At 51.7% G+C, this 21,302-nt stretch overlaps 10 protein-coding genes across 10 annotated transcripts; 5 read left to right on the forward strand and 5 right to left on the reverse strand.

Moving 5' to 3' along the window:
- Positions 1 to 52: 52 nt before the first annotated feature.
- On the reverse strand, positions 53 to 1,684 carry N7457_006860 (MFS maltose permease MalP; the record flags this gene model as incomplete). Its single annotated transcript, XM_057177903.1, has 1 exon — positions 53 to 1,684. One exon carries the CDS (start codon positions 1,682 to 1,684, stop codon positions 53 to 55), a length of 1,632 nt encoding a protein of 543 aa, XP_057029647.1.
- Positions 1,685 to 2,671: 987 nt separating this feature from the next.
- N7457_006861 (glycoside hydrolase family 13 protein) lies at positions 2,672 to 4,408 on the forward strand (the record flags this gene model as incomplete). The annotated part of the gene is made up of 1 exon (XM_057177904.1): positions 2,672 to 4,408. The coding sequence occupies one exon, from the start codon at positions 2,672 to 2,674 to the stop codon at positions 4,406 to 4,408; it is 1,737 nt and encodes a 578-aa protein (XP_057029648.1).
- A 467-nt stretch (positions 4,409 to 4,875) lies between these two features.
- Positions 4,876 to 6,336, forward strand: N7457_006862 (uncharacterized protein; the record flags this gene model as incomplete). The annotated part of the gene is made up of 1 exon (XM_057177905.1): positions 4,876 to 6,336. One exon carries the CDS (start codon positions 4,876 to 4,878, stop codon positions 6,334 to 6,336), a length of 1,461 nt encoding a protein of 486 aa, XP_057029649.1.
- Positions 6,337 to 6,558: 222 nt separating this feature from the next.
- Positions 6,559 to 7,911, reverse strand: pre2 (proteasome core particle subunit beta 5; the record flags this gene model as incomplete). Its single annotated transcript, XM_057177906.1, has 6 exons — positions 6,559 to 6,894; positions 6,949 to 7,058; positions 7,123 to 7,171; positions 7,215 to 7,406; positions 7,487 to 7,594; positions 7,780 to 7,911. 6 exons carry the CDS (start codon positions 7,909 to 7,911, stop codon positions 6,559 to 6,561), a joined length of 927 nt encoding a protein of 308 aa, XP_057029650.1.
- A 426-nt stretch (positions 7,912 to 8,337) lies between these two features.
- On the reverse strand, positions 8,338 to 9,454 carry N7457_006864 (Eisosome component PIL1/LSP1 family protein; the record flags this gene model as incomplete). Its single annotated transcript, XM_057177907.1, has 2 exons — positions 8,338 to 8,775; positions 8,858 to 9,454. Coding segments are annotated over 2 exons (1,035 nt in total), but the record flags the coding sequence as incomplete, so codon positions are not given.
- Positions 9,455 to 10,280: 826 nt separating this feature from the next.
- On the reverse strand, positions 10,281 to 12,023 carry N7457_006865 (uncharacterized protein; the record flags this gene model as incomplete). The annotated part of the gene is made up of 2 exons (XM_057177908.1): positions 10,281 to 11,852; positions 11,919 to 12,023. 2 exons carry the CDS (start codon positions 12,021 to 12,023, stop codon positions 10,281 to 10,283), a joined length of 1,677 nt encoding a protein of 558 aa, XP_057029652.1.
- Positions 12,024 to 13,177: 1,154 nt separating this feature from the next.
- On the forward strand, positions 13,178 to 15,056 carry N7457_006866 (putative MFS transporter; the record flags this gene model as incomplete). Its single annotated transcript, XM_057177909.1, has 6 exons — positions 13,178 to 13,370; positions 13,436 to 13,469; positions 13,538 to 13,702; positions 13,791 to 14,262; positions 14,341 to 14,668; positions 14,743 to 15,056. The coding sequence occupies 6 exons, from the start codon at positions 13,178 to 13,180 to the stop codon at positions 15,054 to 15,056; spliced, it is 1,506 nt and encodes a 501-aa protein (XP_057029653.1).
- Positions 15,057 to 16,155: 1,099 nt separating this feature from the next.
- thiA (thiamine thiazole synthase) lies at positions 16,156 to 17,241 on the forward strand (the record flags this gene model as incomplete). Its single annotated transcript, XM_057177910.1, has 2 exons — positions 16,156 to 16,501; positions 16,595 to 17,241. The coding sequence occupies 2 exons, from the start codon at positions 16,156 to 16,158 to the stop codon at positions 17,239 to 17,241; spliced, it is 993 nt and encodes a 330-aa protein (XP_057029654.1).
- Positions 17,242 to 17,685: 444 nt separating this feature from the next.
- N7457_006868 (inositol phosphosphingolipid phospholipase) lies at positions 17,686 to 19,179 on the reverse strand (the record flags this gene model as incomplete). The annotated part of the gene is made up of 1 exon (XM_057177911.1): positions 17,686 to 19,179. The coding sequence occupies one exon, from the start codon at positions 19,177 to 19,179 to the stop codon at positions 17,686 to 17,688; it is 1,494 nt and encodes a 497-aa protein (XP_057029655.1).
- Positions 19,180 to 19,482: 303 nt separating this feature from the next.
- N7457_006869 (WD40 repeat domain-containing protein) lies at positions 19,483 to 21,155 on the forward strand (the record flags this gene model as incomplete). The annotated part of the gene is made up of 3 exons (XM_057177912.1): positions 19,483 to 20,014; positions 20,079 to 20,242; positions 20,301 to 21,155. 3 exons carry the CDS (start codon positions 19,483 to 19,485, stop codon positions 21,153 to 21,155), a joined length of 1,551 nt encoding a protein of 516 aa, XP_057029656.1.
- Between the last annotated feature and the right edge of the window lie 147 nt (positions 21,156 to 21,302).

Here is a 21,302-nt window from a genome sequence, read left to right on the forward strand (position 1 = left end):
ATTAGCTATAGTTACTTCCAATTATGTCTTGGTGCCTTGCGACTTTTGCACCTCAAGCCGAGTCGCCCTTGAGCTCCTCCTGCACCAAACCTGTCTTCGCAGTCGCGAAATCCCTGGTCCGCACCTTGTTCTCGAACAAGACATCCAACTCAGCATAAGAGCGGCCTCGGGGCTCGGGAAGACGGAAGAACGACCAGGTGAGACAGGCAATGCACAGCCCACCCCAGAAGAACCCGGACTTTCCTCTCCAGTCCCAGGCGTCCACATTCAGCATGTAAGGAATGATGATACCAGTGACCAGGTTGAGGATGTTGTACGTATTACGTGCCAACACAATAGCCTTGGTGCGGAGTCTGGATGATGGAATCTCCGAGACCAGCGAGAAACAAACCGGTCCGACAGTCGAGTCATAGATGAATGTATAGACAAGTAACATCGAACCCGTCGCCCACGAAATCGCCGACGTCGCGGGTGCAATAGACACAAATCCAATAACAAACAGGATAACAGCCAACACCGCCAGTCCGCCTACATAAAGCGTGCGACGACCGAAGTACGACATCAGAACCCAGGAGCTCAATGTGCCAATCAAACCAATGGCGTATTGCACCAGAGACATAGTGAAGGACTGTGACACTGCGAGTCCGGCACGCCGGTAGAAGACAGTCGAGTAACCCATCAGACCAGAACCACACAGACTCTGAGCTGCCCACACACAGCAAGCAATCTCCGTGCGTCGCAGATCAGTCCCCTTGAAGCAGTCCAGATACGAAGTGCCAGACTCGGTTTGCTGTTCGATGAGGTTCGTATAGACAATCATGGACACGGTCTCCTCGGCGTTGAAACCGGGGGTGTCGGCGCGCGCGAGCCGCTTCACAGCCTTGACGGCGTCCTCGCGACGATCCTTCCGCACAAGCCACCAGGGGCTCTCGGGAGCAAGATACACACCGATGAAAATCGGGACGGGCCAGACCCACTGAAGGGCGAATGGGATCCTGTACGCCCACTGGTCGACGCGGTCGACGAGACCCTTTAGCACGCCGGAGGCAATCAGCTGGCCGATGACCCAGCACATGTTCACGTAGGTGGTCAAGTAGGCGCGCAGGGCGACCGGGCACACCTCTGAGGCGTAGGTGACTGTCAGGGTCTGGTAGACACCGAGAGGGATACCCATGAGGAGTTCACCGGCGACGAGGGTGCCGACGTTTGGTGCGAAGAAGAGGATGAAGATAAAGCCGACGGTGGCGGCGAGACAGGCCATGAGGGTTTTGCGGTAGCCGTAGCGTTCGGAGACGATACCGTTGATGAATAGACCGATGATTTGACCGCAGCTCATTCCGTTGGTGAGACCGGCTTGCCATGAGGCGGCGAGACCGTATTCGTTGTCGGACATGAGATGGCCGTACTTCTGGTTGAAGGCTGGGTAGGCGAAGAAGGAACCGATGAGTACGACGTCGTAGCCTTCCATGATGATGGCGCAGGAGAGCAACAGGGACCAGCCGACGGCCTTGGGATAGAGTTTCAGGGCCTCCCAGGCGGTCATGTTATGTTCCTTTTCGATGGCGGCGTGGGCCTCGGTGGTGAGTTGGAGGTCAATCTTGTCCGTCAGGGTATGACCTGCTGAAACGATGGTGTCGACATGTTTCTCGTCATGCTCAGCCATGGCTTGCTTTTCGGAAGCCATTGCTGCGATGGAATTGGCAATGGAAGCCTTGAGGATGTTTCCAGATGGGTGGGTATTCGAGATGGACAAGACTGGATACGAAGGAATATCATGTTCCTGCTGCGGATGTGCGCAGTTATATGCACATTTGGTTAAGATTCGTCAACAAAGCCTGTCCAAAAGGCGCGATGATGGGGCCAGGATGCCATTGGCCCACTCGTCCGTCATGTCTAGTCCTTGCTTAATCCTTTCTGGAAGCGAGCCCGGTGGCGTGGGGAGACTTTCCCCAGTTTATGTGCCCCAGGGGATGCTTGGGTCAGCCCACAATCCCCGGATTTTCCTTGAGGACGATGATTGGATTGAATGTCGGGCCGACGCACGATGAAGAGGCATTTTGTGTTGCGCGAGTACTTTTGATCCAGCCACAGTGTTTCGTATTGGCCGAGACTGTTTTTTCAAGGCCGTCGCTTCTCCCAAAGCAGTTAGAGAGGCCAGGGCCCGTGATGCGGGCTGATTGGTGAAGTGTCGGCCCGACTCCCCTTTCCCCTCCCTTTTTTGTCCGCCCCCGGGGCAGACTAACGGCTGTCAGGTTAAGTCCGGGGGGAGAGACGAATCGGCCTGGGGTATCTCGGCATTTCCACATGATCAGTTCGGAATGTTGGATCAGAACCAGTGGGAAAGGGGGAAGTGGGCGTCTAGGCAAAGCCACTGAAACCTCACCAACCCTCGTTCACTATGAGAGCCCCCCGCAGGCGAACAAGTGGCAGACACTTATCGCCAATGTCTGTCGGCCCGACATCGAGTCAATCAGAGCGATGGCTGTCTCTCCTCGAAATCTCAATCTAACTCGGCCCTCCATCGTCGAGAGATAGGCGGTGATTATCTAAAACAGGATATCAGGGGTGTATATATAGCGCGTGCTCTTTTTTCACCCTGATTTCTGTTGGATCTTTATCTCTCTTCTGTCATTATTTACTGTATTGCGTACCTTCGCACTCAATCTCCCAGATGTCTCCCGCTCTAGTGGGTGAAAAGTGGTGGAAGAATTCCATCATCTACCAGATCTACCCTGCCAGTTTCAAAGACTCCAATGGCGATGGCATTGGTGATATTCCAGGGATCATTTCCTCCCTCGACTACATCACAAGCCTCGGTGTAGATGTGATCTGGCTTTGCCCCATGTATGAAAGCCCACAGATTGACATGGGCTACGATATCTCCGATTACCAGAGCGTGTATGGCCCGTATGGTACTGTCCAGGACATGGACAACCTCATTGCCGAATGCCACAAGCGCGGACTCCGCATCATTCTGGATCTGGTGGTAAACCACACCTCAGACCAGCACAAGTGGTTCCAGGAGTCTCGCTCCTCTAAGACAAACCCCAAGCGTGACTGGTATATCTGGAAGCCAGCCAAATACGATGCCAACGGGAAGCGTCAGCCACCAAATAACTGGCGCAGTATTTTCGGAGGTAGTGCTTGGGAGTGGGATGAGACAACTGAGGAATATTACCTTCACTTGTTCTGTATCGAACAGCCCGATGTCAATTGGGAGAATGCCGAGACTCGCCAGGCTATCTATGAGTCTGCCATGGAGTTCTGGCTGCAGAAGGGCGTGGATGGCTTCCGGGTTGATACAGTCAACATGTATAGCAAGCAACCCGGGTATGCCGATGCCCCAATCCTTGATCCCAAGTCCGAGACACAGCCTGCATTCTCACTATTCTGCAACGGTCCTCGCATTCACGAGTACCTGAGCGAGATGAACGAGGTGCTGTCCAAGTATGATGCAATGACCGTTGGAGAATGCCCAAATACCCACACTGTGGAAGGTGTTCTGCGCTATGTCTCAGCAGCGGAGAAGCAGCTGAGCATGGTCTTCCAATTCGACCTTGTTGACCTTGGCCAAGGCAAAGACTACAAGTTCCTGACCACATTCCCTGGCTGGAATCTTCGGGAACTCAAGTCTGCCGTGAAGAGCACTCAAGACATTATCAGAGGCACAGATGCATGGACCACAGTGTTCATGGAGAACCACGACCAAGGTCGCTCCGTGAGCCGATTCGGCTCTGACAAGACCCCCGAATTGAGAGATCGGTCCGCAAAGATGCTTGCCATGATGCAAAGCACACTTTCCGGCACACAGTTTATCTACCAGGGCCAAGAGATTGGCATGGTAAATCTGCCCCGGGAGTGGCCCATTGACGAATACAAAGATATCGATAGCACCAACTATTATCGAATGACGAGCAAAGTGACGAACAACGATCCAGCTGAGCTGGAAAGGGCCATGGATTCTCTGCAACACCTGGCCAGAGATAACGCCAGACTTCCCATGCAATGGAATGCCGAGGCCTACGCCGGCTTCTCACCGGCTACATCGGAAAAGCCCTGGATGCGCCCACACGACAACTACCCCGAGATCAATGTGAAGCTACAGGAGAAAGACTCGTCTTCTGTTCTTTCATTCTGGAAAAAGATGAACTTGCTGCGCAAGGAATATGCGAATTCCTTGGTCTTTGGAGAGTTTGATATTCTCGACGAGCCCAACCAGAGTGTCTTCACCTTCACCAAGACCAGTCGCGACCAGACTATCTTGGTGGTTCTCAACTTCTCCGACACACCACAGAAGTTTGAGAAGCCAGAGAGCGTGAAGAGCGAAGATTGGAAGTTGCTGGCTAGCAATGTAAACGAAGTTACGGAAGAGTTACAGGCGTTTGAGGGCAGAGTGCTTTTGGTTTAGGGCTGGGACTTGTACGGGTTATATAGCTGTCCATAGGTCCGAATAAGGACGATAGAGGACATTTTCATGTTTGGTAGGCCACAAATACATTCATTACTTCCAATCAGCTTTTATATCATTTCCCCTTCCGGTTTCCTCCGTATACATCCATGTAATCAGTATCCCTGATCTCGGACAGGCCGTTCCAAGACAACCTCATACCCCGGTCTTTACCAAGCTTTTAATTAAAACAAAAAAGGAAGCAATCCCGAGTCTCCCCAGCCGCACATGCTAATATCCCGGGATCCTCCCTGAGTCCCTACCTGCACTCCTGCGGAGATCAGACCGGTGGCGCTACGCTGAAAGAGTATTAATTCGCCAAGCCATTCACCATCGAACGCGGGGAAGAAGTACATGTTTCGACTAAACATCAACTACCGATCTACCCCTGATCCTGGATCGCAAATTTGGAAAAAGAAAAGGCCCAAATGGCAAGCCCAACCTCCCAGTCGCGAGTGCCTAAAGCATGCGACCCTTGTAATCGCCGCAAAGTCCGTTGCAACGGCCAGCAACGATGTCAGCAATGCGAGCACCTGGATCTCCTGTGCACCTACACAGAGAATCGATCCTCACGGTCAAGAAAGCATTCACTGCGACGGGGAGCCGTCATCTCAAAATACAAGAGCAGCAATACACTGCCCAAAACCACCGCGCTGACACCGCTGCTCTCCCCTCCGCTGGCACCTACAGCCTCATGCCAACTACCGGCCTCATATTTTGAAAGTCTCCTCCCAGACTACATGACCTATGTATACCCATTCAGCCCAATAATCACCGATGCCGAAGTACGCCTCTCGATCCAAAAAATGGACTCCGAGAAAGAACATGCCGCCTTCATCTACGCCTTCACCGCGGTAACCCTGGACCTAACCCGCTCCTCTCACTCGGCCACTACAAACCCCAACAACGCGCCCACCTCAACCCAAATCACAGACCTAATGCGCCAGTCCGTGGAAACCCAACAACCACTCGTAATAGGCTTCCGCCCGTCCATTCTCCGCGCTACAACAAGCATCTTCATCCAGATGTGCGCTATGAGCCTGGGCCACTACGATCTGGGCTTCTTCTACCTCCGGGAAGCAATCAGCATGATCCAGATCCTGCGCATCTGCGACCAAACAGTGCAAGCGGGTCTCAACATCGCAGAGCGCGCCCGTCGCCAACGTCTCTACTGGCAATGCTTCATCCACGAGCGGTTCATGTCGATCGTGTATTTCTCGCCCGTGACGCTGCCACCGCACACGCAGTACCCGGAAGAAGACACGACGACGGCGTCCATGAGCACGGGCATCCAGCAGGGCTGGACGCAGGTGATCAAGACGTTCTGCATGCTGGATGCGTCGTTCATCAGTCTGTGGATTGGGGATCGATCGCAGGTGACTGCGTCGTGGGTGGAGCGGAAGCATCGCGAGCTGGACGACGAGCTCTGGGAAGTGGAGGTTTCGGCGCTGTCGGAGCTGCAGCAGGCGGATTTGGTGATTACGCGACAGTGGATGCGGACGTTGTTGTGGCAGATGGCGATGTCGAATTGTTTGCTTAGTTCGCATGCGTCGTGTCCTTCGTTGGAGTTGGATATGCCGTTGCGGTTGTCGAGTCAATTGAGGCAGTTTTTGACGAAGATCTCGCAGAATATGATTCGCGTGCATGGGTCGTCGATGATTAGCAAGTTGTTGGAAATTGTTAATACTATCGCGGATGTGGTCATTCATGTGCCGCAGGCGACGACGGAGGAGACGACAAGTCGCATTGATGATATTGTGTTTATGCAGGGGGTTGTGCTTTCTTTTCATCATTTGCAGGTTATGTCGAAGGATATTCTGTTGGATAAGTTCCGGCTGATTAGGGGGAGATTTCCACATATTGAGGTAGCTATGCAGCTGGCTGTTTAGCTGGAGATCAGTATCATCCTGTGAAGAGAGCTGTTTTGAGTTGCTACTCAGACAAGAACAAATCAAAAGAAAGATCGAGTGACTACGAAGTTGGGATGGAGCAAGATCCTTCCATCCGACTGAACAGCAGCTCATCACTTGAAATCATCGTTGAACCCTAGGCATAATCCAATGGCATATTGATATCAATATTACACACACAAATTCATTTCTCTAAATCGTTCAAAGCTCAGACGTCACGTTGGAGAACTCGCCCTTCTCAAGCTTCGTCTTCCAGAAGATCGGGTTCATGTCATCGAATCCGTGGTGCACCCATCCTTCTTCCTTGACGTGGTACAGGTTAATGAAACCACCGGAGTAGGCATCACGGTGCATGGCAGCCAAAATGGCTCGGCGACCGAGGTTCAATGCTTCCTCCTCTGTCAGATCGTACTTGTACTCCGCGTCCAGCACACCATAAGCGAAAGTCTGACCGGATCCAACACAGAACAGGTTACCCGGAAGACGGGTTCCATCGGAGTCGATGTAGTACAGCGCAGGTCCTTCTTGAGGAGTCATCTGGGGACCGTTGTTAGTCTCCAATTTTCACAATCTTAGGTGGGCAGATCATACTCCTGCTAACATAGTTCCCATGCTAAGTCCGTATCCCTTGTAGGCGTAAGTGAGGTTGGCAAGAATCTTGGATGCAGCCGCAACAGTGATACGGCGCTTGTGTCGGATTTCTATCCAAAATTCCATTAGCAATGTCCCTCCACTCCCTGCATAGACCAAATTCCGCTGACTTACCGTGCAATGTGCACTGCTGACTCAAATAGCGCAGCCAATATTGACAATCCTAGCAATTCGCAATAACCATCAGCAACCAATGTCTTTCACACCGTCTCCTGTCTCCAACTCTTCTGATCCAGACTTACAGCAGCACCACCGGCCATAGTTCCCAGCAGACCTGGCGTCGGCTGGTCCGACTTCTTGTCCTCTCCCCGACTCAACCGCGATACAGGAATGACCTTCTTGACTGTCTGACTGGCAATCCAGTTGCCGGCTGTTGCTCGAGAATCGGTACACACAATCTACCCCAATATTTCAGTCAGTACACCATATCCCAAAACAAAGACCACCGAGATGCGGTTTGGATATAGGAAAAACGTACGATACCGCCCTGGAAACGGAAAGCCAGGGTTGTTGTGCCGTGGGCGATCTTGATAGGACAGCTGGGATTGGAGTGGTCATCGGTCATAGCACGCAGAAAAGCAGAGCGCTAGATAATAAAAAGCATTGTTAGTCTATAATCCCGATAGTATGAGGGATTCTAGGCCGTTGATTCTCTTGGATATAGCTGTGATGACAGCGCAGCTTGGGTTGACGTCAGGATGGGCGTAGTTCCCTCTATCAGACTGCCATCCAACTCAAAGAGAACCTGCCACGGTATTCGGCGACACTCACGTTGTCAACAGGAGGAAGGCAGAACTTCAGCGAGAGGGGAGGGACGCTGGCAGAGAAGTCCTCCTGCTCTTGCTCGGAGTACAACTCATTCTGATGGGGAGGGCGCGAGTATTGGGCAACGAGCTTATCCATGATGTGTGGTGTGAGAGAAAATCAGCGAAAATAGAGGGAAAAAGATGCTGAAAGGACGTGAAAGAGATTACGATGATAGTCAAGTGATGGTTGAAGCTCCGCTGGAGCTCGGGTTTCCGCGTCACTCTGGCGCCTTAGATCACGTGCATGCTTATATTTACACTACAATTTGTGAGATAGCTTTGGAGAGCAAAGAAAGAATAAGCCAATTAACGAATTAACGAATTAAACTATTACGATACACAATTTGCATATTTCCTGAGTATAAACCCCCGTTGCATGTCCAGTGCCAGCCAACGCCGTTCCCGAAAACACCTGCACCGAGTGGTGCCCAATTTGAGGCGCGATGAATTGAGTTTACACGTAACAGCGGCAGTATGTCCGTAGCAAACGAGAAAAAGGTGTTTCGACGAAGGATCGAATGGATTACGCAGGCTCAACCAACATCTTTGCGGGCGGTGCACCGCTCCCCACTGGTTCAGTGATACCAGTGCCTTCAATCACCGAGGTATCGTCGACAACATCCGACTCCTGCTCCGATACATCATTGAGAGGATCAACATTGCTTGCGCGTCTGCTATCGTCGAATCCATTGACTTGGGACTGAGACTCCTGGGCTGCGGCCGAGGTAATGGGCTCGACACTGGGTTCCCATCCACGGAGATCATTCTCGGCGTCCTCAAGGATCTGGCGTGCCATGGGCTCATGGTCATATGCCTGGCGTGCGTCGCCAGGGACAACAGGACTATCGTCAATATAGTTGAGCAGGCGACGAGCGTGGCGAGCCAGGATAGTCTGCTTTTCGGCGCGCTCAATGACAGCCGCCAGGTGAATATCATAGGCCTCCTTGAGCTTTTGCCGCGTCTATAGTTGAGATGAGTGTTAGCACGTGTGGACTGATGTCGCGTTTAAGAACGAGACAGCAAGACATCGGAATCGAACGTACGATATTAGACAGTTGCGCCTCGGCAACCAAGTTCTGAGCCTCTGCCCGGACGAGCTCATGCTCGAGTGTAACCAGACGTGTACTCGAAGGGTCCTTGTACTTGAGCTTGGCAATCTCATCAGTGATCTTCTGACGCTGGTCCCGCGACGGCTGGACCGAGGCCTCCATGTTGCGAATCTGCTTTAGGATACCGCGGTAGTCCTCGAGATTCTGCGCAAAGACGTCCTCTTGTTCACCCATCTCGGCGAGCATAACGCCGAGCTTGTCGGAGATGTCGGAGATATTGTCGTCCTCAGTCGCCTCTCCCCATTCGGAGAGCTGGGCAGCGATTGCGGTGCGCTCACGGCCAGCGGCTTCGTGGGCGCCGATGGCGGAGTTCTCGCTTTTGATCAGCTTGGTCATCTTGCGACTCAGTTCTGGTGCTTGGATCCCGCGGAAGGTCGAGATGAACCTGTGCCGGCTGGCAGGAGGCTCTTTGCGCGATCGGAATGCAAGATTGCGATTCCTGGTTGATTTAGTGACAATAGAAAGCCAAGGAAATGGGATACATACATGGTTCTTGTATGAAGATACGTTCAATCGATACAAGGTAGAGTTACTGTGAGGTATGTTAAGACGAGGAGCGCAGAAGCCAAACCTGGGGAGACAGGCTGTGATAAGTGAGACGACAGCGCCTTCCTATAGATGACGACGGTCGAACCCTATTCTCTTCTCTTTTCTTTTCTGAGGAACTACAGTCCCGGTGGCTGACGTCATGACGGGGAGGGGCGGATGTTGGACGAGTTGTTGATGCGCTGGCCCTTCCGATTGCGGAAATCCCTAGTTTTATGTTGTAGATTTGCAAGTGGTGGTGATGGTTACTGGGGCTACTATCCTGATCTACACATCGGTTGATCGTCATTCCCCTCCCGGCCTCCCGATATCAGGGAACGAACCCAAAGATATAAAGCTGGTCATTTATGATCTTATATATATCATAGATCTACATCCGTGCATATGTACCCGAAGAAATGCACAGAACATAGTAGAATGTCTAGATTCTTCATCTACTGGCCAATACATACCTACCCAAGGTATGCCTTGTCTTCGGACTCAACTGCATCCTTCCTAATTAGGAAATCCGTGCTTCGATCAGGTTTACAGAAGATGTGATAAAAAAATAGGGATTAAATTGGATGAGATCCCACCCTCTATCATCGTGATTCGAGGGGACAAAAAAAAAGAATCTCGCGCAGCCAAAGGGAGCAGAGAGCTCCCTGGCTAATCTTATGGTACACAGCCAGCTAAAGCGTCCTGCTTGAAATCCAAACCCCCGAACAGCATAAAGAAAGCCCCACAACACCTAAAGCAGATCAAAGGAGTTGATCTGCAGAATCATTCGTAAAAAAAAAAAAGGTTTCATATGAGAAGAACTCGAGGCAGACTAAGAAATGTCATCCGCGTCGGGGTTATGCGAGTGTTCGTTATCAGATGCATGGAATGCGTCGCCGAAAGCCGAGTTCTCCAGGTCTGGCAAGTCGAGCCCATCATTCTGCTCGCTATAAGCCGCCAAAGCATCACCGGCACTATCAATATTGGTGAAGTCAAAGTCCCCACCGACCGGGCCGTGGTCTTTGCTCTCATTGTTGACCATGACCCAGTCGTTGGCCTGGCCATTGGCACCGCCATGAAGCTGGTCTCCCAAATCCATGTCCACATCACCAGAGATGTCAGCACCGTGGAGTGGTTGCCCATTGACAGAAACACCTGCGCCGGCGCCAACGCCCGGGCTACCGAACTGGTTGAGGAGGTGAGAATCGTCATGGTCCATGACTATGTCATTAGTGAAAGAGTCAGGCTCATCCTTGTGCTCAGGCTCGATTTTCTCCAACAGACCACCTTTCTCAACACAGGACACCTTGGGTTCGGCGACAATCTGCTTCTTCCAGGCAGTCTCAACTTCCCGGACGACCTCGTCAACTCTGTATTTGGCCTTATCTTCAATGTAGTCCAACTGTGGAGTCTCGTCCTCAGTTGGGATGACAACTCGGCCTTCCAATCTCCAAATCTCTGGTCCCTTTTCGGTCGGGTCAGCGGCAGACTCTCGGAGGCGCAATTCGGCATCCTTAAACAATGAGCTTCGGTTGAAACGTTGCATCCGGCGAGCATGTTGTTTCTTCAGGTTTTCGATCTCAGCAGTCATATTCGCCACCTTCTTGGAAACCCGTTCGGCAAACTCCTCTGCCTTGGCTGCCTCCATCTTGGTGGCTTGTGGGGCATCGCCTGCCTCCTGGCCTTCCCCGCCGGAGGTTCCCACAGGAGCATCGAAGAAGCCCGCGGTCAACGATTCGAGCTCTCCCTTTCTGCCCAGACCCAATGAAACCGGTGTAATCTGTGAGATACTGTAGGCTGATGCGAAGATTTCCTCCATCCACTCGTGATGCTGCTGGTATCGCATTTTGCTAACTTCGCGAGGTGTCAGAAGATCCATCGCATCACCACTGGAGACGTCTTCATCCTCAATGGCAAAATCAGCTGTTGCAGAAGCGATAGCAGCCGAAGGCGCACGGTGTCCGCGTGGTGCTTTGGCCACGGGTGCATTAGGCGCAACTGCACCTGGATGGCCCTGAGAGGGGTAGAATCCAGGCCCACGAGGCGCAGCAGGTGGATAAGCACCGGGTTGCCCGAAGTTCTGTGGGTTCATTTGCGGGAAGTTGATCACTGGCCAACTATTGCGATCGTGAAGCAAAAAGTCCTTACGGGCTAATTGTCCTTGGCTCTGAAGGAAGCGGCGCTGACCCATCATGGCCTGCATTGCGGGTGTAACTGAGATTCGGTTTGCAGCGGTATGATCGGGAGGCGCTGCGCGTGTGTAGTGCACAATCCACAATGAGGGGTCGGGCTGGGGAGCATTTGGGACTTTGGACGCGGTAATGCGGTAGCGCTTGCGGCAGTGAGTTGCCACAGGCTCATTAGGAGGGTGGAAACCGCTTCGGTGAAGGTACATCTCGACGGTCTGTGGCATCGAATGTTAGAATGCAGTTCACATAGAGCAAGAGAAGCTCCGTCGCGGAAAACATACATAGCCGCGGGATTCAAAGGTAAAGGCTTGTTCTGGATCGGCCCAGATGTAGCCATCGCTGGCAAAATTGACGCCCATGTGATTTTGTGGTTGCCATGTGAGCATGACCGTTCCATCGGGGGGGGCCGTCCAGGAAAGTCCAATGCATAGGCTGGGATTGGCAGATGCGCGGTGCGCTGGTCAAATACTCGACAGCAGTCTCAGAGGGCATCATATGCATGCTAGGGTACCGGTTGCGTGAAACCAAGTGCATATGAGGGAGCTATCATAGTTGCGACAAGATTAGTTAGGACACAAGTCATGGGGCAATGCGCGGTATCGAAGTGTCGGGGTCATACCAGCTGCCCCGGGATGCGTGTGGCCGGATCATCCATTGCAGGCGCTTGATTGCCAACTGCAATCAACCTTGAAATCAACTTGGGAAGATATGGGTCGATTTGGTTCGAAGAAAGCGAGGCAATTGCGATGCGATGGAAGATAAAAGGGCGAAAGCAATGGCGGAGGGAGATGCTCAATGAACGCGACACCAACGACGCGGGAGATTTTTGATACGGTGACTGTGATATACCTAAAGTGCAATACACCTCAATCTTCAGGCATCAATATCTTTCTGTAACTATTCATGTGCTTTTGATTTCCCTTTCTAAACCATTGAATACAAAATACAATAGATGATTGATGATGAACCATTCATCCTTGTTTATATGCAACAATTATATATTCAAAGTCTTAGCCAATCAGTTGGAAATCGTGGATGTGCACTTTTTACCACATCCCTCACTCTATATACATAGCCGTTTGCTTCCCCTTGGTCAAGCACAACTAATTAGACATGAAACTATGTATACAGTAGTTCAGATCAATAACACACTCGGGTAATATCAGCTTTGAAAGAGAATCCCGTCAGAATAACCTCGGTCGCAAAAAGGTCGTGGCTCCACCTAAGCTTTTGCCAATGCCTCCGCATTTGCCTGCTCCATTTTTCGTTCTCCACACAGAATCTCGGAGACTCAGCATCCATTCCGAAGCAGAGATGACCAATAGATCCCAATAGCTCTTCAGATCTGCATTTGCACCAATTGCCGCAAATGTGACTCAAGCTGATTTTGCTCCAGCATACATCTGTCGATCCCGACTGGTTTTACCCCCCGCGAATAAGTATGCCTCCACAGACTCCCGAAGATCGACATGCTCGGTAGTTTCTTTGTCCGGTTTTCTTTTCAGTGCAATAAATCACTACCCCTTTGCAAGATTCCATCATGGGCTTATACAACAACCATGAGCCAGAGGATGCAATCCAAACAGCCCCCGATGAAGACGTGGAAAAAGTCACCCTGCCAGCTCATGAGGAGAAACTGGCTACTGCAATGCAGCCAGCTATCAACCCTGAATTAGAGCGCCAGCTTGTGCGGAAATTGGACTGGCGTGTTCCAACGCTGATGGGATTTTTCTGTATGACTCGATCTCTAGCTTTCGAGCAAACCTGGGTGCTTACCATGTGCCTTCGGGGTGTCTAGATCTCCTTGCTTTCCTCGACAGATCTAATATTGGGTTCGTGTGAAATATCATCTTTGGATCAGCGACTAAAAAGGCATCGCCGCTGACTTTTTGATACATAGTAATGCCAAAATCGCCGGCATGGAAGAGGACCTCAACCTCGATGGGAAAAAGTACGCTTGGCTCTTGACGATTTTCTACATCTCATATACAGTGTTTGAATTCCAAGCATTGATGTGGAAGATCATCAAGCCGCACCAATGGGCTGCCTTTGTCGTGTTCTCCTGGTATGTATCCCACGTGCAATGCTGTCGATCAGCTACGAGCGCAGATATATATGAATTTATGAATTAAGAACTAATGGCTTCTGAGAAGGGGCTTGGTGGCAAGCTGTCAAGCAGCAGTCACCAATTGGCAGGGTATGATGGCTCTCCGGTTCCTGATGGGTGTCTTCGAGGCTGGCTTTGGTCCCGGTGTACCCTATCTGCTGTCGTTCTTCTACCGCCGCCACGAGCTCGGTCTCCGATGCGGTCTATTCCTATCCGCTGCCCCACTAGCGAATACATTCGCCGGAGCCCTGGCCTACGGTATTACTTCAGGACAAGCTGCGGTGGCAAATTGGCGATTGCTTTTCCTGGTTGAGGGCGTGCCAGTTTGCGCAGCTGCCCTGCTAGCTTGGTTCTATGTGCCAGATAGCCCGCTGGACGCCAAGTTCCTGACCGAGGAAGAGAAGGATGTTGCGCGTGCTCGTGCGATGCAACAATCTGGTGAAGCGGACCGCACGGGGAAGGTTCAGTGGAAGGAACTGGCCATGATGCTTCTCGATGTGAAAGCGTGGCTTACAGCGGTAAGTCGAGGACCACAATTTCAGCGTACGGTTGTATTCACGGAGAGCTTGCCTGCTAATGTAACACTGTACCACTAGTTGATGTATTTCAGCTGTAACGTCAGTTTTTCTTCTCTTCCTGTGTTCCTGCCTACCATCCTTAAGCAGATGGGCTTCACAGCCATCAATGCCCAGGGTCTCACAGCACCTCCATTCTTTGCCTCGTTCCTGGTGACCATCGCGACTACCTGGGTGGCAGATCGTATCCAGCAACGTGGATTGATGGTCGCCGGATTATCACTAGTCGGGGGCGTGGGATACATCCTCTGCGCAACCTGCAAATCAGTGGGTGTCCGATACTTTGGGGTTTTCTTGGCAGCCTGTGGGATCTTCCCGTCGATCGCCAATATTTTGCCCTGGGTTCTGAGTGAGTCATCTCTTTTTCCGGGAGTTTTCTTCTTACTCGCTTTTACGTTGTACTAACCGAATTGTGTTTCACAGACAACCAGGGCTCCGATACTCGCCGCGGTGGAGGTATCATTCTGCTCAACCTCATTGGCCAATGTGGTCCTTTCCTGGGCACCAATATCTTCCCGGATGAAGAAGCCCCGAGGTATGTAAAAGGTATGTCAATCTGCGCAGCGTTTATGTTCTTCACTACTGTCCTTGCTCTGTGCCTCCGTGTGCTCCTTGTGTGGGAGAACCGACAGCTTGACAAGAAGTATGGGCCGTGCATTGTGCATGACCCGACCAAGTCTGTGGACGCCCCGGTAGCGGAGGACAATTACGGTGCGAATTACCGTTTCGTTCTGTGATGATTGCATTGTCTCGATTTACAACGAGATTCACTGTATATCCCTATATGGTGGGACTTTGATACATATAATTATCACACGTTGTGAGCCCGCGGCTACGATGATGCTAGGAAGCTCATCGAGATTGATCATGAGAAAATGAAATCATCCATCTGTATCAGACATCTTCCGTATTTTTCCCAACAAATCCACCAGAATTAACTAACCCCTTCAAGTGGATCTCCTTGACCATTGCTTCCATTCTGCGCTGTATAGTACTTTGGTACAAGGCCAATTCTAAACACCCGACCTGTTTGTCTGAACAAGCTTGATAGCAGCTCTCTCACAGAAGGTGATACTCATTGATCAATTGAAACTGGACACATCACACCGTGTTCCTATATGTTCGACAATCGAGTCACAGGGAACCCTACTCCGTGGGGCAAAAGAAGTCATCCGGGGCAGAAGGCTCCGGGCCACTCATGAAGCCAAAATACAGCCAGAAAAGCTAGAACGTCACTTTTCGACGGAGATCTGCATTTCATTCGTGCAATACAGCTCACCGGGGAACTATGCCCGGAAAACCGGAGAGAGTCGGAGAAATATGACATCTGGAAAGGCCGGATGGTGGGGTCTGACATTGGCATATAAGGTTATAGCGACCCCTCGCCGTTCTTCTCTCTCTTCTCTTCTTCCATCCTTCATCAATTGATTACTATACATCACAACAGTAACTAGCTACTACCGTTTACTCTCTTTCAGGGCTAACCATCTTCTAGTTCCCAAACGGACAAGTACATACTGCCCTTCCTTTGGGAGCCATGGATACGCTTTGGCTGGGCTTATTATCCCTCAGGGATCAAGGTATCTCAGGTAACTTCTGGGTGTGAGCCGGTGTTCGTTCCTGCGTCGGTGGTGAATCCAATTTCTATATCGGTGGTGATGTAGCTATCAGGTTCATCCTCGGCGTGGGTTCGTTCTGAGATTATACGGCTTTCAACTTGATCTGGATAATACCAGCGAAAGGATCATGCCCTCCCCTTCCCCTGTTCTCCCTAAACCAAGTAGGCAAACTAACTAAGGCTCTAAGTCATCTCTTCGACTTGATCTCTGAACCATTATGTCTCCTCCCGCTGCTATGTTTCAGTCTGCTACTGTTGCCCCTACCGGCATCAAGGGCAAGGTCATCGTCCCCGAGTCGGTGACCACCACCCTGACCGGCCAGGGTGAGTCCAAGCTCCTTGAACAGTTCGGCAACAAATGGGATGAGTTCAAGTTCGCCCCGATCCGCGAAAGCCAGGTCTCTCGTGCGATGACCCGACGCTACTTCCAGGACCTGGACAACTACGCCGAAAGTGATATCGTCATCGTCGGCGCTGGCTCCTGTGGTCTGAGCACTGCCTACGTGCTCGCCAAGGCCCGTCCGGACCTGAAGATTGCCATCCTGGAGGCCTCAGTGTCGCCCGGTTAGTCGTTCTTTATATACGGGAGCAGACACTCTCGTAGATATTCATATTAAAATCTTTTGACGCCACATCACTAACAAACATCCAATATAGGTGGTGGTGCCTGGCTAGGTGGCCAGCTGTTCAGCGCAATGGTCCTCCGTCGCCCTGCAGACGCCTTCCTGACAGAACTCGGCGTTCCCTTCGAGGAAGAGCCATCGAACCCGAACTTCGTGGTCGTCAAGCACGCCGCGCTTTTCACTTCGACCCTCCTGTCAAAGGTCCTCTCCTTCCCAAACGTCAAGCTCTTCAACGCAACCTGTGTCGAAGATCTGATCACCCGCCCAGACGGCGACAACATCCGCCTCGCCGGTGTCGTCGTCAACTGGACTCTCGTCACCCTCCACCACGACGACCACTCCTGCATGGATCCCAATACTATCAACGCCCCGATCATCGTCAGCACCACCGGCCATGACGGACCATTCGGCGCTTTCTGCGCCAAGCGTCTCGTTTCCATGAACTCCATTGAGAAGCTGGGTGGCATGCGTGGTCTCGACATGAATGCTGCTGAGGATGCCATTGTTAAGAACACCCGCGAGGTCGCTAAGGGTCTTATCATTGGTGGTATGGAGTTGTCGGAGATCGACGGCTTCAACCGTATGGGCCCTACTTTCGGCGCTATGGTTATGAGTGGTGTTAAGGCCGCTGAGGAGACTCTGCGTGTCTTTGAGACCCGCAAGCGCGAGTGTGCTGAGTAAATTCGCACACCCTCGGACTGACTTGACTAGTTTGTCCTTTCTATGCGCGTCTTTTGCGGCTGATGGATTCGATGGAGGTTCATTTAGCTTTGATGATGATGATGGCTTAACAAATGCACTCTACGCTCGTTTCGTGCAAGTATTCTTCTTTTCGTATGTACACATACCCGTAACCGTAGACACCATATAACTGTTCATCATGCTTTTGAATTCATAGAACTTGAGTTGAGTAGAAGACCTATCTATACCTATCGTGGTCGAACTTTTTAACAGTATTAAAAGCATTATCAATTAGTTTGGCCGCTTCGGGATGAATCGGCCAAGGTTATGTTATACTACACTTCGTAACCGATATATAAACAAATGAATGAATCACGCCATCCAGCCAAGTCTCGTATACATATTCTCCCATCTTCACATCAGGTCGTGAGGAATGAGTAACACTTAAAGATCCTTTTGATCTCTCTCTGTTTCTTCTGAAACAGCCCGAGAGTCGCCCTCAGCAGCAACGACCAAGCTCCTCGCATTGCTCACCTCCCACTCAAACTCCTTTAAGGCACGCAACTCGCCAGACATAAATAGCCCACCAATTAGACCATCCAGAATCCCACCACCGAAGTTCAACGTGCTGACAAAGATGAGGATAAATCCAATGTACGTGCGGCTGCCAATCCACCAGACACCGATCATGCAACCAATGGAAATCACGATAGAGGCAAGGAAATGCGCCAGGCGCCAACGGCGCTGGGATCGTTCACGGGCCACGTATGTGTGGATCATGTCAATGATGTGGTCGTATGTCTCGGGGGAAAGGGCGGCGTTGGGAGATACAGGTTTTGAACTTGTCTTGTGCAGGGTAGGTGAATTGGGAGAGGCTGGGGCAGAATCTGCCGAGGGGGAGGGTGGACGGGTTGATGCCGTAGGAGAGCGGGTGATGACAGCCTCGACAGCGAAGTGGTCGCTCAGAGAGCAAAGGAGAGTGGGATGGCGCTCTGTCATAGATACTTGAACAGACTGGACCGACCAGGTAGCCGGCGGGAATGCAGGAGGGTAACCGCCATCACCAATGAAGATATAGTCCAGACGTTTGGCACGTGGATCAGGGGTATCTTTGTCGATGATAATCTCTTCACCCTTCTCTAGGCGTTTGCGCATAGCCTCAGTCCAGCGCCACGTATTGAAGGACCCATCGCACGTAGCTCCATTCTCCGTGAGATTGAACTCGGCGGTGGGGATAGGCCGGTTGCGTGCCTGTTCAACAGGATCAATTGCTGCCGCGAGAGAGGAGTCAGGATGGAGCTCGCGCCAGGCGTCGCGGACGGGGCTCTGGGCAGTGATGAGGCGATGTGCGAAAGAAGAAGGAACCATGTTGAAATCACCCAGGCCAATGACTAAGTGGCCGCGCTCTGCAGCGCCACGCATGAGCTTCGCAATCTCCCAAGCTTGCGCGGTGCGGTGACACAGATATGAGTCGTTCGGTTCACGCTCATACGGGGCATGTAGGTGAGTGCAGAACACCTCCGCAACGTCTGCAACACCAGGGCCGAACCGCACGCGTGCGCTAGCGACACCTTTGCCCACGTACCAGTCTCCCCGGAAGAATGCCGTAGGTCTACCATTCAATGGGTAGCCAAACATGCTACTTTCTTCAATCGGCCATTTTGACAAAATCGCCAATCCCGCGCCAAAGATGCCCCCGTAATAAAATTTCCCATATGGCAGGATATGTCGAGTTTGGTCGCGAATGCTTTCAAAGTCCTTCTGTGTCCAACATTCTTGGAGTCCGACGATTTCTGGCGGCGGCGTGGTTAATGCCAGCTGGCGCCCAATTTCTGACATGCGCTCATGGCGGTATTTGGCGATGTATTTGAGACCCCAACAATTGAGCGTGAGGATACGAATATCGGTAGGAGCTTCAAGGGGGATAGAAGAGGACATTGGATCTGTTATCCACCAAGAGGAGCTCCTGGAATTGGTCAAGCTCCTTAATCAAGCCAGGTATATTTGATGAGCACTTGATAAATATTGACATTCCACCTGAACAGCCAACGGCCTCGGTAGTATGACGCAGTCCAGAGCAGGGGTTGTCACCGCCCACCACGTGCGACACCGCCTTCCTATTATTCGAACGCGTTCAATTGATTTTCTTCCTGATGGACTTGTGTTATTGGCTTTTGTCCCAACGATCTCGGCGCATTTGCATTCGTTTGTTTGGATGCTTCTGTGCATTCCTTGTGCATGATGGATCGTCTCAAACCCCAACCTCGTCGTCGCGATCCTCGCGCTCAATCTCCCAGCGAGTCTTCCTCCGATGAACTCGCCGCAGGCTCCGATCACGATGAAGCTGAACGCCGCCGAGCCAGCTGGACCCTGCAAAAGGGCTTTACTCCGCAGCGTCCGCAGAAGTCTGGACGTCACTACAGCGAGTCTGAAAGCCCCGATGAACTAGCCGTCGATGCCGGCGAGTATTGGCGTTCCTCGCGCACGCGCAACCGCCACCGAAGCCCTTCCCCGATTACTCGCGCCAGCAGCCACGACGAGGAATCTCAGCGCGGATCAGATGAGCTCCCCGAAGACAATTCAGTTGACTCGGATGAGGACCAGGCCCGTGAAGCCGAGGACTGGTCTAATCGTTCTGCCACTCCTGTTGCGCCTCCGCTACCCCCCAAGCCTGAACATCTGAACTACAAAGAGAAGTTTGTTATGCGCGGCCACTTGCGTGGAGTATCTGCTGTGCAATTCTCGCCAGATTGTTCAATGATTGCTAGTGCGGGTATGTTTTGCACTCGCACTCACGCGATTACACAAGTATGTAACTAACCTTGCATGAATGATAGGTGCCGATGCAGCTGTCAAGGTCTGGGATACCGCATCTGGTAGACTCATTCACACCTTTGAGGGACATTTGGCTGGTATCTCTACTCTTGCCTGGGCTCCTAACGGCGAATGGATTGCCACTGGCTCTGACGATAAAACGATTCGTTTTTGGAACGTGAATACTGTAAGACTCCGATTCAGCATTTCATGTCTTGAGACGTCTTACTAATTTCAAAATACAGCTCAAGGCACATACTAAGGTCTTTGATGGCCACCACAATTACGTGTATCAAATCGCATTCGCTCCGAAGGGCAACATTCTTGTTAGTGGTTCCTATGACGAGGCCGTCTTCATGTGGGATGTGCGCCGAGCACAAGTGATGCGCTCCCTTCCAGCCCATTCTGACCCAGTCGCCGGCATCGATGTTGTGCATGACGGAACTCTCATTGTGTCCTGCGCTCTGGATGGTCTCATTCGTATCTGGGACACCCATAGCGGCCAGTGTCTCCGTACCCTCGTGATGGAAGACAACCCACCTGCAACTTGTGTGAAGTTCTCTCCCAATGGCAAGTATGTCTTAGCCTGGACCCTTGATGGCTGCATCCGCATGTGGAGCTACGTCGAGAGCCGCGTCCTCAAGACATTCCAAGGACATGTCAACACGAAATACAGCTTGTCGGGATGCTTTGGTACTTACGGCTCTCCTGATGTGAACTACCAGCCACCTTTATGTTTTGCTGTCAGCGGTAGCGAGGACGGTGCCATTATTTTCTGGGACATTGTCAGCAAACAAATCTTGCAGCGCCTCGATGCTCACTCAGATGCCGTTCTCGGTGTTCACACGGGCACGTTACGCGGCAAGCGTATGCTTGTGAGCTGCGGACTGGACAAAACTGTCCGGTTGTGGGAAGAGGTAGGTGAAGATGGATTCGAGTCTAATGAAGACGCGCTCGGCGAGGATGCTACCCCTACTCCCGAGTCCCACTCGCAAAACAACACCCCTGCGCATGATGCAGATGGCGATGATGCTATGACCGATGCATCTGCTGTGCCCTCTACTGCCACCACTCCGGCGGAAGATGTGACGATGACATGAGCTGATCTCTGTGATTTTCTAACGATTTTTCTTTCTTTCTGCATGGGCGGTTGCTTTTCGGGAAAAGGAAAATACCCCGGTGTATGGTGTCGTCCTTATGGACAGTTTATGTTTCTCCCTCATCCGTGTATTCGGCCTAGGCTTTCA

This window comes from Penicillium paradoxum, assembly GCF_028828445.1.
Source record: "Penicillium paradoxum strain IBT 22861 chromosome Unknown utg000006l_segment0_segment0, whole genome shotgun sequence".
Lineage (NCBI taxonomy): Eukaryota > Fungi > Ascomycota > Eurotiomycetes > Eurotiales > Aspergillaceae > Penicillium > Penicillium paradoxum.